The sequence below is a fragment of the Leptonotus elevatus genome, chromosome 6, assembly GCF_054856555.1.
Source record: "Leptonotus elevatus isolate MCC_2025b chromosome 6, RoL_Lele_1.0, whole genome shotgun sequence".
NCBI lineage: Eukaryota > Metazoa > Chordata > Actinopteri > Syngnathiformes > Syngnathidae > Leptonotus > Leptonotus elevatus.
Window position 1 is genome coordinate 7,394,697 of NC_141244.1, and position 18,141 is coordinate 7,412,837.

Here is an 18,141-nt window from a genome sequence, read left to right on the forward strand (position 1 = left end):
GGAAATTATTTCATCTCCTGCTGATTTTTTTTCTCACAAGGAAATTATCTTCAATCTCCAATTATTTGTTTATTGATTATTGTAGTCAATGTCGGTCAAAAATGTAGGGGAAAAAACTAATACAAATCATAGAGGGATCTTTCAACATGCCCGTGACCCGAAACATACTTCCAGGGCAACAAAGAAATGGCAATAATAATAAGTTATGTTTTGCCGATCCAATCAAATTACTTATTTTTAGACATAATTATTTTACACAAACATGTTACAGCTTTATATTGTGTTTTGTTATGTATTTTCACTGATAGTTTGTCTATTCCAGTCAATAAACAAATTCAGCAAGAGATTAAATATTTATTTCCCCCCACAGTATGTGTTCAAAATGTATGTATAAAGTTGAGCTAAAGGGTTTAACCCTTGAAACAGTTGTATAACATGCTTAGTGCATGCAGGGTTCTCAAAACTTTTTTTTTTTGCATGATTACACAGCACAACAGTTTTCACTCTACATGATAGCTGACAGTCATTATGGTTGTATTTATATTTTTTTGTCAGAACAAGAGCGTTTCTAAGTATATATATATATATATATATATATATATATATATATAACCCATTGAAATGTAATTATACCAGTAGCAGGCTAACATTTTTTATGCTTAAGTAATAAATAACGTTTATTTTGTTTTAGTAGAAAATTGTGAAATGACATTAATAATCCTAAAATTGTAAACACTAACAACTGTCCGTTTAGTACAGAGCTCTTCTTGTTATGTTTAGTAAGTGGCCTTTACGGCCTTCATTTTTTTTCCCCTGTAAAAAAGTTTGTACACTCCATTGTTTTATGAGTCTGCCAGGCCCCTCCCACATTCGTGTCCCGCTGCTCTCTTTCACGCGCACTAAGATGCGGGTGAGCGCCAGTTGGTTGCGGATTTGCGGTATTGATGGCACACGAACGCTGATCACCCCACAGCTCTCTTAAAAGCCAGGTGATCTTGTTTAATGACCTGGACACGTCGCCACCTGTTGACCGACTCCGATGTTGGAAGGATCTTGACGAAATCTTCTTTGAGGAAGTTATTCGCAGCCATCTGTAGGCATGCCCGGCCAACACTGTCCATCTACCCGCGATGGTCGGCGGCTTCAACATGAATTACCTCCTGTACTTCAGAGGCTGCTCCAAAGTGAGTCCACTTTATTCTCTTGGGGTATGAGTTTGTATGCTTAAAATATGTCCACCGGGCCAAGCAGAAGTTGAACTGTTGATGTATGCGCGATTACATAAGTGAAGGCACGGTTGGCTTAAGCGATGTTCAAGTCAAACATGTCCTATGTCTAATAATAACTAAATAAAAGTATAGCCAATATTTAAGACAATATAAGCACATGCAATGTACACATTTAAAGCACCATAAACGAATAACCACACCAGTTACAATCAAAAGTCAACATCTTTGTGGAAGCTTTCTCTATAAGTTTAGCTAGTACAAGTTTACTTAAGTTAGTTAGCACGTGTGGGACGACCTACCACTTTGTACCATCATTAACATCTCATAAAACACCATTAGGCCTGATCATCCGTGAGTTGATATGGTGGTCCGCTGACTGGTCTCACTGGGATGAAGGGACTGGTTAGGGCGGGGTGGCTCTTACACGCCACCAGACAATGGAGCGACTGTTAAGTTTGCACTAGTTGTTACACAGGGACCGGATCTCAGCCATAGTGTTGCCAAAATAAAAGTACCGGTTGTAGGCTCCAGCGTCAAATGTGTGCTGTCTATCCTTAAATCTCTTTTGTGCACAGCACTTATCCCGTTTAGAGGTGTGAGAGCTGGAAACCATTCATACTCAACATTCACGCAATACTGAGTAGGGACTTGTTTGTATTAGTGCTCATAATGTTACATATAAGCAATGTTTAAGTACTACGTTATTGTACTTGGGTAGATTTACTTGAGTATTAATTTGTCGTTGACTTTTCCCTTCCTAGTTTAATAACAGCCCATAACTGCTTTCTACAGCTTACTATGGATGGGAAACTACAATGAGTGGCCCCATGGACAATTTGGGTGGTTCCCTCTACTACAGTGGACTTCACTTATTCACTGATATTTTTCCCGGCACTCAATATTTTTTCAAAAACATTTTTTTTTTTTTTTTTTTGTGGGGTGCAAACAGCAAAATGTGAAAAATGTAGGCAATAATGGATGTTAAGCAGAATTGTTTTAAAATATTTTTGGTCCTTCCCCTCAATAAAAAAAAAAAATCCAAAGCACGTCGAGCAGTTTTGTGCTATCCTTCAATGCTCATTTTGTGCACGAGGGCCATTTTGCACTGAACAAACACACACACATTAAAGTACGTTATTTTTTTGATTGTTCAAACCCTTTGTTTGACTTGGTCTTTTATACTTGCATTGAGCATGAAATATATTAAGATGCTGTGATGTAGATTGGTTCAATAAAACAAATAGACATGCAGGCATTTTGTCCATATTTAAAATGGCATTTTTTTTCATACTTCTGCTTAGTGTGTGGTCCTATGTGCCCCCCAGTAGTGCTGATGAAAAATGGTGGCCCTCTCTATCGTGCCTTAGTTTGTCAAAATAGGCTCACCAGAGCGTTATGGTTAAAGTCCTGGCGCAAGCAAAATGTAAAACGGCAACTGGTATCTTTCCTGGCTACTGGTTGAGGGTGCTTTTGAGCAAGTCGTGAGATTATAATGAGCATGATAAATTCATTTAAAATTTGTTAAGTGTCGACTGAGGAAAGCTTAGTAAGAGTCGATAGTGACAAACCATAACTCTTTGTTCGTGGGAGACACTGCTCTAGTCAAGTCAGCAAAGCAAAGTCAAAGACAACCAAGGTAAGACTTTTTATTCTCTAAGAGGTCAGCATTAGTACTTGGGACGATATGTATTTAGTTTGAAAAACAAGATCCGGAAGTGAAGCTGCTGAATCTCTCCTTATCGTGACAATAGCAGACGCTTCAAAGGAAAGTGAACTCGGGGGGGTGCTGAGCATCACCATCCTGGGAGGGGAAATCGAAGTGTTTACTCCGTATAGTTTTGCGGAACTATATGAGCCGGCCCCCCTCGCCATCATGCCGTAGACCGGAGCGCTAGCAGGGAGCACGGCGCCGAGGAAGAGGGCTGGTTGTGACCGACGGAGGGAGGGAGGGAGGATGTACTGGGCTGCTGGCTTCGCCTCTTCCCGGCCGTGCGTGGTGGATCTCGGGCGGAATCACAGCCTCCCCCTCGGGCTGTGTGTGTCCGAGCAGCCGCAGTCGCTGTATGGATATATCATCGCCTTCCCTTTGCAGGACTACGGTGGCATCATGACGGCTCTGGGCTCGGACTCCTGGTGGAAGAAAACCCTGTACATCACCGGGGGGGCCCTCCTGGCCGCAGCAGCCTACTTGCTGCACGAGCTGCTTGCCATCAGGTAGGCTCCCCCCCCCCCCCCCCCCCCCCACTCCCCCTCTGGTGAGACTAGTGTACACGATGTGACCAACACGGGCTTTTTGCTGTTTCCCGTTACACAAGCTTTGCTTTCTGTCTTGTTCTGGGGCTTCACTGTCTGCTTCCGCTTTCCAAGGGCACGACTCAACGAGTGAGTGGGGGAAAGATATATTGAAATCATATCTAAATCACGCGTCTGCTCCTGTGCCCGCCCCGTCGGCACCTGAGCGTAACTAAAACGAGGCACTCTCAGGCCTGACCTCTAAAGAACCCCTGCTGCTGCTCACACAGTGCTACAGTAATTTATATCCCTCTAGATGTGTAATGAGATGTGAGCAGTCCTTACTTAGCATACCAGATTAATGGACTATAGTTGGTGTGAGGAGTGCAAGGCTGGCAATGGCGGGATTATTTTTGGGCCAGGTTGGTACAGACGAGTAAATGCATCCTGTGTAAACAGTGTCTCCGGGCCCAGTTCCACCATAATATTTGGAGTAACCTTGCATTCCGTGCACAAGCACTGCCGCAGAATCACGTGCAGCCCACTGAGGCTGAAGCCAGCCTACCAGCATCATCTGTTTGGGACATGTGATGTCATGTTGGTGGAATGCAGTTGTTGTTGTTGTTGTTGTTGTTGTTTGGATGTAATGTGGCCTATGTGGGGGCATGGAAGATGAGACTTCATAGACTGGTGAACATGAATGCTACAACATTTGTTGTTTGTGTGAGTGGTGGAGGAACAGTTTCAGCACCACAGGGCATTGGACAGAGACACAAAAGCAGCCCACATACTGAGAAGTGAATTTATGTTCATGTTCTTGCCACCAATCATCCAACCAAATAGAATCAGAGTACGCCAAGCCTCCATGGGGTCTGAAGCAAAGTTAGATTTTGAGGCCCTCTGGTTTTTTGTTTTTTTTCCAGTAAATTGAATTTCCACTTGAGGAATTACGATGAGTACAGTACATTAAGATCCGAGAGACATGATTTTCGTGTTTTTTGAAATAGTAGACATCATTTGGCAGATTTAAAAAATAAATACATTTTGCATTGACTGTGAGCAGACCCCATTCAAATGCTAACCGGATGTTAGTATCGACTTGTGTGCGAGTGTTTTTCCTTCAAATAACGAATATCCACACACAAAACGTGTGGGAACACATACCTACAGATGAGATAAGACTACGCAAAGGCAAAAATTCTTCCCAATGTGTGAAAAACGATATGGATATTTTTGGGGGGGCGGTTCCGATATTTGGCGGATTTTTTTTTTAATACCAATTAATCAGTCAGTTAATTAAAAAATTTTTTTTTTAATAAAATTTCTTCTTCTTGGTCATTAATGATTACAATATTGATTTGAATTATAGGTAGATCTTTTGACTGTTTTACCACTTAACATTTAAAAACTGAATTTAAAAAAATAACAAAATTAGCTTTTTATTTATTTATTTTGCTGATTTTAAAAATGTTTATTTGAATGTCATTATCTTTGTCTTATGTTGTTGCTCAGCTTGTGAGCGTCACATGACCAAACCCAGAAGACAGTTGAGCCGTGATTGGTCATTACCTGAGCCCTTAGGTGCTGTAATGTAATTTTCAGCTGCCAGCAGGTGGCAAAATGGCCGCCCCCTGAGATGGAGAATAACTGGTGGATTTTCCTGGTTAGTTTGTTTAAATTCCACAAATGCAACATTAATCCCAATGCTGTGTTTAGACTAGTAGTAGTGGGAGTAAAAAAATTTTGTGTGCGTGTTTTTTTCCCCCCTATGACGCACAAACCTTTTATTTTTTATATTCTATTTCATTTTGCTATTACTATATGTTTTTATAAAGTTAAATTTTATTGAGTGCACTTTTTAAAACACATTATAAAAAATTGTGTTTTAAAAATAGTGCAATGTACCGGTCTTAATAGCATTTCCATTCATTTCTATGCAATATTATTGACTCAACAAGCATCCCATTAATATGGTTTTGTGAAAAGTGATTCTTCTGAAGAAGAGATGCAAAGATTTCACTTGGCGTCAGCGATATGTTTGACTTATATTTGTACTATTTGAAGCACTTTGTGAGTCTCTTTGAAAACCAACTTTTGCCAGGTAACTTTTGACTGACAATGCGATACTGATTGTGTTTTGTTTTAGGACTACGTTGCGTCACACTTTCTAATATTGTGGGTACTTTATTTCACTACAAGAGAAAGAGACTCCCTGTCATTGGATTGTAGTGTAGTTTTATACAACTGCGGTTACCAGAAATATTAACGTGACATCAATTGTATTGCAATTTAGTGAGCCCTGCAGTCAGAGTGCATTCAATTCCCACACACAAAAGTGAGTACATGATTTGTCCAGTGTATGACCACATCACAAGAGAGGGATGGGAAATGTCCAGCCATTCTTGAAAATGACTCAGTCCGTCAGCTATTGATCATCTTACAGATTAAACAGATTTGGTTTGATTTTACTCAGTGACTGACCGTATTACGTAGTGACAAAGAGAACTACACAAGCTGCATTTATAAACAGAATTGTCACTGTGTGTGCAGGAAGGAGCAGGAGTTGGACTCTAAAGACGCCATCATCCTCCATCAGTTCTCCAGACCAAAGAATGGTGTTCCCAGCCTCTCACCTTTCTGCCTCAAAATCGAGACTTATTTGAGAATGGTGGACCTGCCCTATCAGGTAAACGCTTACATTCGCTATATGTGGCTCTTTATTCCTTCTCCTGTGGCTCCCTGTGGATCTCTTAAAAAATAAAAAAAATGTAGAAATTAGTTGTTGTTGTTTTTTTTACATATTTTTATTGTTTAGATAAAATATTATTTAAATGAATTAATGATTTACATTAAAAAAAGTATAATTACATTTCCCAAAAATGTCAGAGTCCTAATTTTAAGAGACAAAAGATAGATGTAATTTTTTTTAAATGACCTAAAACTGTCCGAAAAGCAGAAAATTACTATAAAATGTCCAGGAAATTGCCGAAAATGTCAGAGAATTTAATAAAAGGCAGAAAAGAAAATATATAAAAAGTAACTATAAAATATCAAAAAAAACAACAAAAAAGAAAAAGTCTTGAAAATTACCATAAAATGTCCACAAAATTCCCTAAACTGTCAAAAATTGATAGCAAAAAATGGCAGGAAAAATTGTTTCATAAATAAATAGAGGCAGAAAAGCAGTAAATCTTAAAATATACGGAGAACAAAGTATGGGGGAAAAAAAGAATAAAAAACAAAAGATGAAAAGTTGAAGACAATTAATCTCTACGTATTGGATGCTGCAGATGTTGCAGCTGTAATTATCTAACGCTAACACACTGTTTCTTTCATCACAAATGTTCAAATGTTTTGTGACTCCAAACTGATTTTTTGTTATTTATTTGGCCTAAAATGGCAATTTTGACCCTTGCTCAGTCAGCTGGGATGGACGACGGCCTCTTTACATGATGCTGTGTTTCTCCCTAGAACTATTTTGATGGGAAGCTGTCGCCGCAGGGGAAGATGCCTTGGCTGGAGTACAACTATGAGCAGGTCTCAGGGTCAGAGTTCATCGTGGACTTCCTGGAAGAGAAACTGGGAGTCAACCTCAACCACAACCTCACGCCGGAAGAGAGAGCCGTGTCTCGAGCTGTCACCAAAATGGTGGAAGAGCATCTATATTGGTAAGGCTCTCCTGTCGTTTTGCAGCTGTGGAGATGACTTTTATTTGGTGATGTCATCATAACATTAGGTACACATGTACAAGAGAAGAATAGAAGTAGGGAACCACATCAGGATGTAGAGTAGCATTCCAGTGGTGAGTCACTCTAGCTTGTCTGTGTGAGAAAGACACCACTCATCAGAACTCACTTTCCGCCTTGAGTGTTTTTCCATTACTTACTGGCTCCATTGACACAAACACACACACACATACAGTACCTTACTTTGTATTTTGCCCGTGACGTCTTACATGACCTCCTGTATGTTGTGTACGGTAATGTTGAAAGCGTAACTTTCCATCCATGGAGGTCAGTGATGTAACCCACATTGCTGTAGGCCTCCCCCTCGTCCTATGTTTCCTGGCTTCCTCTGTCCGCGCTGTGCCACGTTTAGACTTGCATGCTCACCTCTCGGATAAATTATTCAGTCAGGGAAGGGAAGGGCAGTGTGGTGGCATGCTGCTGTTTGCGTATAGCGAGTTTCAGGCTCGGAAGTGCAGCTGAAAGATTTTGAAAAATAATTGAATTGCAATTTTTTTTAAAAGACAAATCAATCATGAATTAATATAAAAGGCAGTTTTTTTTTAATGTATCATACTTCAATTAGAGATGTTTGACTTAAAAAAAAAACTTTATTTAAATAATTTCAATTTACAATCAGGATCAGGTACGTCGGACAAGTACCATTCAAACAACAAGAAACTAAAAATATATGTCAAATAAAATTAAATAATTATGTTGCATTCAAAACAAGCAGAAACAGTCTTTATTGCTTTTTCCTTCTTACAATATCTAATTGACAGAAAATAAAGCCTGAGTTCGTTAATGAAAGCCAAAAAATAAGGCTTAATTCCCATAAATTCACATGCATGTAAAATTTTGCCAAAATAATAAATAAATTAACCAAAAACACCTTTGCTTTGCTTTTTCCATTTTTTTCAACAAAACCAAAAATAACATTCTTCCAAAATAAAACAACATCTTTGTCAAAAGAAGTTCTTATAAAAGAACACAGACTAGACCAGAAAAAAATCTCATGTTGACATTGCCAAAATAAGTGAACCATAGTTTCCGGAGAATCACAGCAGAAGCTCAAGATGTTTGACTTGCAGTCTTTTACGCGTTCACTACGACATCACAACATTCTACCAAACAAGTGTGGCGCAAACAAGTCAGTTAATAAGATTACAACAATAATTCAAACACATTTGTAAACATATATGTGGCGTTATCACTTCAACTGCTAATGTTTCATGAAACAATGATATGTAAATAAACAAATCTTATCCACACGCTATATAAATACAATATTTTTAATGTGATTATTGTTAATTAAAGTATTTTCCCAGTAGCACACAAATTTAAGTTGTAGTCGAAGTTTATGAAAATGAGTCATTCGTACTCAATGCGTATCGTAAACTAGTGTATGTTTTTCGTCGACTTGTAGCTAAAACCTCTCTCCTAAAATAACTCGGAGTTCCTCGCCTCTAATGTCATTCACAAATGATTTATATTAATAGTCACAATTCATAAACAAACAGACACAATAGAAGTTTAAATATACCATAATGTGACCCTCCAGCACAAAATCGAATAGAAGACAAACGTACGTGCAGCCGTGTTGCATAACAACGGTAGGTTCATTCTTGCTTACCTTATTGCATAAGCGAAGTTTTGAGATGCCGTGTATGTAATGATGTAATGATTTGATCACTCGATGTCGTCATTTCATGTAACATTTACTACCGATGACACCACGTACGTCGTTGATAAATGAACAGTCTACGCGTGCATGGCAGTTATAACTACCACCGCAAATTTCCACTTTAGACTGTTTTAAAATCAAATAGGAAAACTTTGAAAATATCATGAGCTTGTCCTTCCAAAGCCAATTTCCTCATAATGCACGCAGCACATATATGGTGTGACTTGTTGTACAATATGTATAAGTATGTATTTTGTTAAATGAAAGAAAAACAAACACTGTGTTGATTGTTGAACCATCAACATGTTTTTATTTTCTTTATGTGGCAAAATGCACATTGGAAATATAATATCCGTAATAAAATATCATTAAACTTTTCTTGTCGCAGGCCACACTGCCATTGACGGCTATAGACGTAAAAAATTAATTTGAAATATTTCTATTAGTTAAAAAAAAAAAATCCACTTTTGTTAACAAGAGTATGAAAACCTATAATTTTTTTATTGTAATATTTAGAACAGATATAAAATTTGTGTTAAATTGTGAGTTAACTAGTGAAGTCATGCGATTCAATTACGATTAAAAATTGTAATCGCCTGCCGCCCCTCATTTTTTAATAATCTTCTTTTTTTAAATCTCGTTAGGCGATTACATTTTTTAATTGTAATTCATTGCATGCCTTCAATAGTTTTATATTTATTTAATAATTTTATATCTGTTCTAAATGTACAATATTTTTTTCTAGGTTTGCATACTCTTGTTAAGAAAAGTGGGAAAAAATGTTAAACTAATAGAAATAGTTCAAATGAATTTTTGACGTCTATAGCCGTCAATGGCAGTGAATGAGTTAACTTGTACATTTACGTTTCCAGAATTATTATTTACACGTTCATACATTTTGGTATTTTTTTTGTACAAGTATCTAAGTTGATGTGTCAAATCTGCTGCTCTCCGTCATTCACTAGCATTTACCTAAAGTATGCTAGCATCTGATTGGATAGTTAGTCAGCTGATAGGGGATCAGGAAGTGTTGTCGCTCTAGCTGCGGTGAATGACGAGTAAAGTTTAAATTTAAGAATTAATCCGTCTCCATCCTGCCTTCATTTTAAAACCACCAACAAATCCTCACAAATCCTACGCTACGTGTATTTCTCGTAAGTTTTTTTCTCGAAAATCTGCCTCTTTATAAACTTTTTTTTCTCTGAATATTGCCTCGCCCTCTAAAAAATATATATATTTATACGTGGCCCTAATACCAAATGGCAAATGATCTTGTGACATGACATTTTTAAATCAAATTTCCCATTTCATTATTTTGACCTCACAAAAACTTAAAAAACAAAAAACAAAACACAAGTAGCAACAATAAAACAAGAAAACTTTGGCAGATGTTGCCTCAGGAAATTAATTGGGAGCTTAATGGGATCTTCAAACCTGTTTTGTTGTTGAGTCCAAAATCACCATTTTGCCCAATTTCATCTGCTGACATGTGAAAACTTCCTGAGATTTTAAAGGAATACTTGACTAATTTAGCCATTTTCAGTAGTAAGAAGGCTGTTCGTGAACAATGAATACATTACCTTTAAAATACTAATTTTGCCACTTGCTGTCAACTGAGAATGACATCACCTGTGCTGAGGAAGTGGGTAACAACCAATCATAGCTCAGTTTGATGACCAAACCCAGAAAACAGGTGAGCCATGATTAGTCGTTACCTACTTCCTCAGCACAGGTGATGTCATCTTAAGTTGACAGCAAGTGGCAAAATTAGTTTTTAAACGTATTAATTTTACAAGAAAAATAATGAAGTTATCAAATGAATTTTGGACAAAATATTAACTTTTTACTGCTGAAAATGGCTCAGTGAGTCAAGTATCTCTTTCAAGGGTTAAATTCACCTCTTTGCAAAACCCAGTTCCAATGTACTGTGAATGTTTTGTAAAATGAAAACAGAATGCAATGACTTGCAAATCCTTATACTCAATTGAATGCACTACAATAACAAGATATTTAATGACCAGGAGCAGTTGGTGAGCTCTTGAACATAGCGAAGCATTAACTGTATTTACTGTATGCCTCTATCACTGTCTTTATGTCTGTTTGTTTGTTTGGTTTTAGAGCAGGTTTATATGCAATGGCAAGATGGAATAGGATGAGTCCATTACTTCCTATCTATGAAGGTGTAGCGGTCTAATGGATTACATAACGGAGTGGAAAAACAACATCCACCGCCTCTTCAGCTAAATCCCTTTTTAATATTTTGGTCATCTGACTTGCGCTCATTGGCCTTTTCGAATCAGCAAAGAAAGAACAGCATATACGCTGCGGACTGAAGATAATAAACAGGAAGTAGTGTGCGGCCAAACAGGCCAGATGCTTTTATCTCATTTTCATCAAGGCCAGGCTCTTCTTTGCAGTCTCATTATGACTATCCTGACTACCAATAGAATGATGCCATGTTACATGCTACATGTCTAGCCTCACAGTTGGACTGAAGTAAAAGGTCAGTCTGTAATCTGTTTATCTAAAGACTGTGAGAGGAAGTATATGTGTGTAAGTTTATAGGGACTTAATCTTGTTAGTGTCTGCACGCAGAAGCGCTGTCAGGGATTTTGGGGCCCGGTGGAAAAACTCACTTGAAAACAGGATTTTCTATTACTGCTGTCAGTCATGATCTCTGTCAGTATCTAATTGTGAAGAGTGCTTCCCTTTTCTTGGATTGATGAGGTTGAATGTAAAGCTACACATTGCTATTATTTAGCACTGATGTGCAAAAGGGTCATAGCACATTAAATGATTGTGTTAAACGAGGGAATGAGCTCAGAAATAATGTGTTGTGGTTGTGTCACATTGTTTAGATGCATCTCCACCAGAGGGCGCCAGTGAGGTCAACTACAGCTATGCATTGGCTTGTCATTATTACAGTACTTGTTCCAGTGAGAATGATGCTTTTCAGTGTGAGCACTCATTTGAGAAATTATTTGACTTGGGCAACACCGTAAGCAGATGAAAAAAAAAAAGTCTTACATTGCACATTTTTTCCAGGACGATCGCCTACTGTCAGTGGGTGGACAACTTGGAGGAAACCCAGAAGCTCCTGGCAATGAGTGGCCCTCTCAGCGACACACTAAAATGGCTGCTGAGTCGGCTGAACGGCAGCATGGTACGCAGGGAGATGTACGGCCACGGCATCGGGCGCTTCACCAAGGAGGAAGTGTACGCCTTGATGGAGAAGGACATGAGGACGCTGGCCACACTGCTGGGTACAAGGGACAATTTCCCTTTGTGGTCAAATGCAATTATGGTTGATTACATTTACATGGTCATCTTGTATGGATGTAGAACTAGTACATAATGCAGGTAGAGTGCTCTTTTGTATGCCTGCCAGACATAAGCTGATATTTGATTTGGACACATACAGTAACTGCAGTCTGCAGAGGTTGCAAAACTACTCACACACTGTACCTAAATCATAGTATGCATAATTGTGTAAGCAAATACGTGTTTAGTTTGTATTTAATTTACATCAATTAAAAATTAAACTGCTGATTTTGAACATTTAACATTCTATATTTTCATTTTCATTTTATTTTTGGTATTTTCGTAGACGGGCGCAGTTAGAAAGGGCCGTTTGAACTGTAAGTGAAAATATGTAGCGTTATATTTTCAGTGGCAACTAAATACATTTTCAGAGAAAATTAAATGCATTTCATAATTTTAAATTCGGCAATTGGCATTGAGAATGTACAATTCAGATTCAGTTTTTCAATGCAGTTATTATAGGGACAGTGAGTAGGGTATAGTGCCATCTAGTGGTGAACTAATAGAATTCAACAATTTTACATACGGTGATCCCGACAGGCCACACAGCAAAGCTACCACCAATTACTACTAATTATTATTTGGAAGTAGCGAGTGAGCAATCAACCTGGCGAGCATGAGCTAGCGGGAGCGGCAAGCAAGAGTGGTTAGCAAGAACTGGCTGGAGCTGCTAACAAGAGCGGCTAGTGGGAGAAGCTAGCGAAAGCACAGCAGAGGGTGAGAAGAGGTGGCAGCCTGAATCACGGGACTCAACGACGACCACCTGCAGGACCCAGCTGTGGAAAGTACCCCCTGGCTAACTACGTTCATGAAGTTCCTTATCTGTAGCAGAAAAAAGCAGCAAAACATGTCAGCCTCCTGTGAGGTGCAGTGCCCTGCGACCATAATTAGCGATTATGGGGTAGATGCCACGGACTTCCGACTTCCGGGTTTCACACATCAGCGTAGTTTCCGGCCACTGATGGCCGCGTTCCAACACTCGCACCCCCACCCCTGCGCACCCCAACCGTGCGGAAGGACAAGAACTGGGACGCGGCCCACACATCGCAAACAGTAAACGGAAAGATGATGTGTGAAAACCAGGAAGGGGGAAGTTCCGCCTCCTCCGTGGCATATACCCCATTAGACCTACAATTATATATATATATATATATATATATATATATATATATATATATAAAAACGTTGATAAGATAGAACATATATTATTTAAATTAATGGTGGATTTTTAAAATGAATTTTTAGTTCATTACTGTATGGCACTAAATAATACTCACTGTCGCTTTACAGTTTAGTGATTGAAATGATAAATAAATTCTGTTTCTGGTGGCCCATTTCAGCCTTAGATGTGTTTTAACTTGCTTTAATTTGAGGGTATTTACATCCAAATCAGGTAAACGGTGTCTAACAGTTTGCGTATATGCTCCAAATTTTCAATGACGGGGGGCCGGCTCGTTACATACTAGCATCCATACCCTCAGGTTAAAGGTGGGGTCTTAAGTTTTCACTCAGCATAAACGCTTGATAAACACTGGATTGTATACACGTGAAATCCTTCTCAATTAACACCTCTGGGTGTTGTGGGGATTTTTCAGCCTATGTTCTAAACCAATCAGAAGCTCGTGCTTTTGACCTGCTGTTTAAAATGGAATTGTCTCTTCTGCGCACTACAGGAGATAAGAAATACTTCATGGGCTCCAAGATATCCACATTAGATGCCACGGTCTTTGGACATCTTGCTCAGGCCATGTGGACTCTTCCTGGTACGCGGCCAGAACAACTCATTAAAGGTTTGTGCAATATAATAGTTAAAAAATGAGAGGCATGCGTTTGAAAAGTACTTTAGCTCAGTCTGATCGAACTCATGTTGTTCTCGTAGGGGAACTGATCAATTTAGCCATGTTCTGCGAGCGGATGCGAAGGAAGTTCTGGCCCGAATGGTTCGTGGAAGTGGAGGACCTTTATTACGACGGAGACAGCGAGAGCAGCGGTGGCACGGCGTCGCCCGCCGGTCTGCTGGACTTTGGGCTCTTCTCCAGGACGGACACTCTGGAAGACAGCGACGCCAGCAGCCGTTCGGCCGGACACACGCACACGCCCAACTCGGACCACTCGCTATTTGACTCGGATGTGGGCACGGGCTCGGACAATGAAACCCAGCTCAAGGAAGAAGCCAAGCCCGACTTGGAGGTTTGATGGCTGACAGATGGAGGCGGACTGGAGAACGGAACAACAGAATCACTGTTCTGACTCTGCCTTGAATACCTGACACGTTACAGCTTCCATTTTGGACACGCTGGGTATTGAAATGCACAGTAAGAAAAAAACGGAATCTCAAATTTTACATTTTACCGCCCGGTTTGTTCTTTCCCAAAATGTCACAACTGACATGGTGGCATTTTGTCTCTGCCTTATTTGTGTCGTCTTGTAATACAGAAGGTATGTGAGATTAGTAAACGGCTCGGGTTGGAGAAGGTATAGCGACCATTTTACCAGTTGTCTTAAACTCATTCAAACAAATAGACGTTGATCATGCGGATAAAATGAAGAGCTGATATGCCTCAGCTGTTTTCATTTAGAGATGACATTTTATCATGCTATTTCTTTTGGCGTTTATAGTTGGAAAGCCTACATATCACATGTATATGCATGTCTACATCAAATGTCAATCAGGACTGAACTCCTTTGCTGGCTGGTTGAATGGAAATGAATTGTTTAGCATCTCTGTGCCTGTTACATTGCTTTTGTTTGTTTGTTTATTTGGTCATGCGTTGCATTGGAGCTTTTGGTCATAGCGTATGAACAGGGTGGTTGTAGTTAATAAATATGACCACCAGGTGGCAATAGCACCTAGCCATTAATGAAGACTCGAAGGCAAAACAGCATTGTGGTTACCATTCAGAAAATTGTCATACTTGCATATTATTAAGTGCAGCTATCGTTCAGCCTTAGTGCTTGAATCAAACATATGGTTGAAAGTTAGCGCTTTAGTTCACCAGTGCCACTTTATTTTTCTTTATAAAAGATCTTAAGTGTCAAATACATATATTTTTTATTAGTCTTTTATTTATTACTCTAAAAGAGAAATTATTTTTTGCAGTCGTGAAAAATTATTTTCACTTTATTTTTATGTATATGAAAGCTTGGGAAATAGGATTTGAGTTGAAAAAGCCAAACAAACAGGTAGCTATACATTTAATATATAACGCACTTTTAAGTGAGGGCGCTGTGCTACTAAAACCTGTTCTGTGTGGATGTGAATGTTAACTTATTGGATGTGTGAATGTCGTCAACCAACGAGTTGATGGGAAAAGTCTTCATTGGATGCAATCAGGATACCAAAAAGCTGATGTAAAAATATTGTAATAACTGTGAGGGGGTTATCGATAGCATTAGGCAAATTTCAAATATTTGTGATGTAAATTAAAGGGGCTAAAGTTAACCCAAAAAACGAATCCAAACAGCATTTTGATTAATATTGTATTTGTGGAATATGAGTCAAGCAGCAAAATCCACCTATTTTTATCCATCTCAGGAATTATGAACCTGACAGCTGAAGCCAGAGGGCAGCCAATTTACATTGCCACTTTTACTTACAACTTCTGTTATTTTCCCCCGCTGAAAACACTTTTAACAGTGCATGTTTTACACTAGGGATCCCTGTAAGGAGTCGTGTGAGCCTCACAAAGAGCCAACTTCACTGTTTGCATCCACCATTCAGAGAATATTGTCTGAATGTTGAGGTTTTCGCATTTTTTTTTCCTGATGGGCTTTACATTCATTTGATTGCTGATGGTTCTGACAACATGATGCAGACAAATCTTTGAGTAGCACCCGGCGATATACCTGATAAGAGAAAATTAAAAGTGTTTTTCTTAAATCAATGTATTCAAGTTAGACGGCCTTGGTGAATGGCAACTTAAACTCATTCACTGCCAATGACAGCTATAGACTTAAAAAAAATTATAATTTTAACAATTTCTATTAGTTTAACATTTTTTTTACACTTTTGTTAACAAGAGTATGAAAACCTAGAATTTTTTTGGTTAATTTAGAACAGATATTAAATTTGTGATTAATAGTGAGTTAACTAGTGAAGTAATGCGGTTAATTACGATTACAAATTTTAATCGCCGGATGCCCCTAATTTTTAATAATATTTTCTTTAACCCCCCCCCCCCCAAAAAAAATGTATATATATAAAAATATATATATTTTTGTTTTGTTTTTTAAGAAAAGATTATTAAAAATTAGGAGCGCCAGGCGATTAAATTTGTTTTTGTAATTAACTCACGATTAATCACAAATTGTATATCTGTTCTAATACAATAAAAAAAATTCTAGGTTTTCATACTCTTGTTAACAAAAGTGGGGGAAAAAATTAAACTAATAGAAATAGTTCAAATAAATTTTTGACGTCTATAGACGTCAATGGCAGTGAATGAGTTAAGATGGCCGCCAGTGGCTTCACTTCTCCCAGCAGCATGTAAGCATCATTGGCAGTCCATTCATATCATATGTTAAGTCCGTGATCTCAGGGTGGGGCGGCCATTTTTCTGTCAACTGAAAATGGCATCACGGTCTCTGTGGAAACAACCAATCACGGCTCAGCTTGAGAAAACAGATGAGTCGTGTACTATGATGTCATCTTCAGTCGACAGTAAGTGACAAAATGCCCTTGCGATGGATAAAAACTGGTACATTTTGCTGCTTCATTCATATTCCATAAATGCAATATAATCCAAATATGTTTAGACTACGTATAACATATTATTTTCAAGAAATTTCACCTTCACTTTGTAAACTTTAAAAAGAAAATGATTGGATGTAAACCCTGCAGTCACTTCAGTACATTGCAAGATTTAATCATTAATATACTTTTGCAAAGGTGTTCATTAATAAATTTCAATGTCATTTTGAATCATTATAATATCTCAATATTATCACTATTGATTTGGAAATCACACGGTTCCAATGTCTTATTTTAACTCATTGTGCTGTTTGTATATCACACTGCTTACATATTTAACTCCCATAGATCGCGTTCAGCTGTTGAAGGGAACAAAAACGAAAATCTTGTCGGGTTGCAACAGTGAATAATTTAGCAGTGGTGCATGTCAATGCTACTGACTGCCCCTCAGGAGTCAGTTGAAAGTTCATCTAGGTTTTTATGCAGTTGTAGGATGAAGTTTAAGTCAGCCTTGACCTTGTAACCTCAGTGAAGTTGAAGTGAGGATAATCTCTAAATTTGTGCATGGTGACAAACCACTGGAGATGATAACCAATTCAAGAGTTGGACAGACAGAAAAACGGCAAACGACTTTCGTCATGTTGTATTGTGCTTCGTCCCATTGAAACTCTTCCTTCAGTTGGACTGATTTCATAAAAAGTCAATGTCTCAAACCACATCGTTTCTACTGGTTTCATGTAAATATTGTACGTGTGACAAAGTGTATCATGATGTATGTAGAGCAGACTGATCGATCACACTGTGGCTGTGTAGTCGTAAAATGGGTCGACTGGCTTATTTCAATAAAAAGCGTTGACAATTTTAAGTCTTTTTTTTTTAAGGGGACATTCGAAATTTTACTTTTTAATGCCTTCCCTTGCATAGGCCTCAAGTTGTTGTGCCCGGAGTGCATGCAAGGTAAATTCCTTTGTTTTTGTTGTATACAGAAGACATTTGAGATTAATATTGACGCCTTCTTCAAATAATCACCTATGTCTTTTTTTCCTCCAGATTTTTCAGGAAACACAAAAAATTGAACCATTTGCAATATCAGGAGATAATGTCGGCAAAAAATATTTTTTCCCCAAAATAGGCTGACGATATGAGCCTAAAGTTTAGAATTCCAGCTTTTATTACACTTTATTTACATTTAAACTCATGACAAAAAAAGTGGAATGTCTAAGACTGGCCAAGACCTTTACCCAATAGAGCATGCATGTA

The 18,141-nt window shown here is 38.4% G+C and overlaps 1 protein-coding gene across 2 annotated transcripts; it reads left to right on the forward strand.

The window, feature by feature from the left end:
- Positions 1 to 53: 53 nt before the first annotated feature.
- Positions 54 to 17,742, forward strand: faxcb (failed axon connections homolog, metaxin like GST domain containing b). Of its 2 annotated transcripts, XM_086078729.1 has the most exons (7): positions 54 to 1,184; positions 3,322 to 3,443; positions 6,012 to 6,147; positions 6,933 to 7,129; positions 11,916 to 12,133; positions 13,865 to 13,981; positions 14,071 to 17,742. In XM_086078729.1, exons 1-7 carry the CDS (start codon positions 1,131 to 1,133, stop codon positions 14,385 to 14,387), a joined length of 1,161 nt encoding a protein of 386 aa, XP_085934855.1. In that variant the 5' UTR covers positions 54 to 1,130; the 3' UTR covers positions 14,388 to 17,742. The 2 variants fall into 2 exon arrangements, with proteins under 2 accessions (XP_085934855.1, XP_085934854.1); XM_086078728.1 differs by lacking the exon at positions 54 to 1,184 and having other exon boundaries at positions 2,977 to 3,443.
- The last annotated feature ends 399 nt before the right edge of the window (positions 17,743 to 18,141 follow it).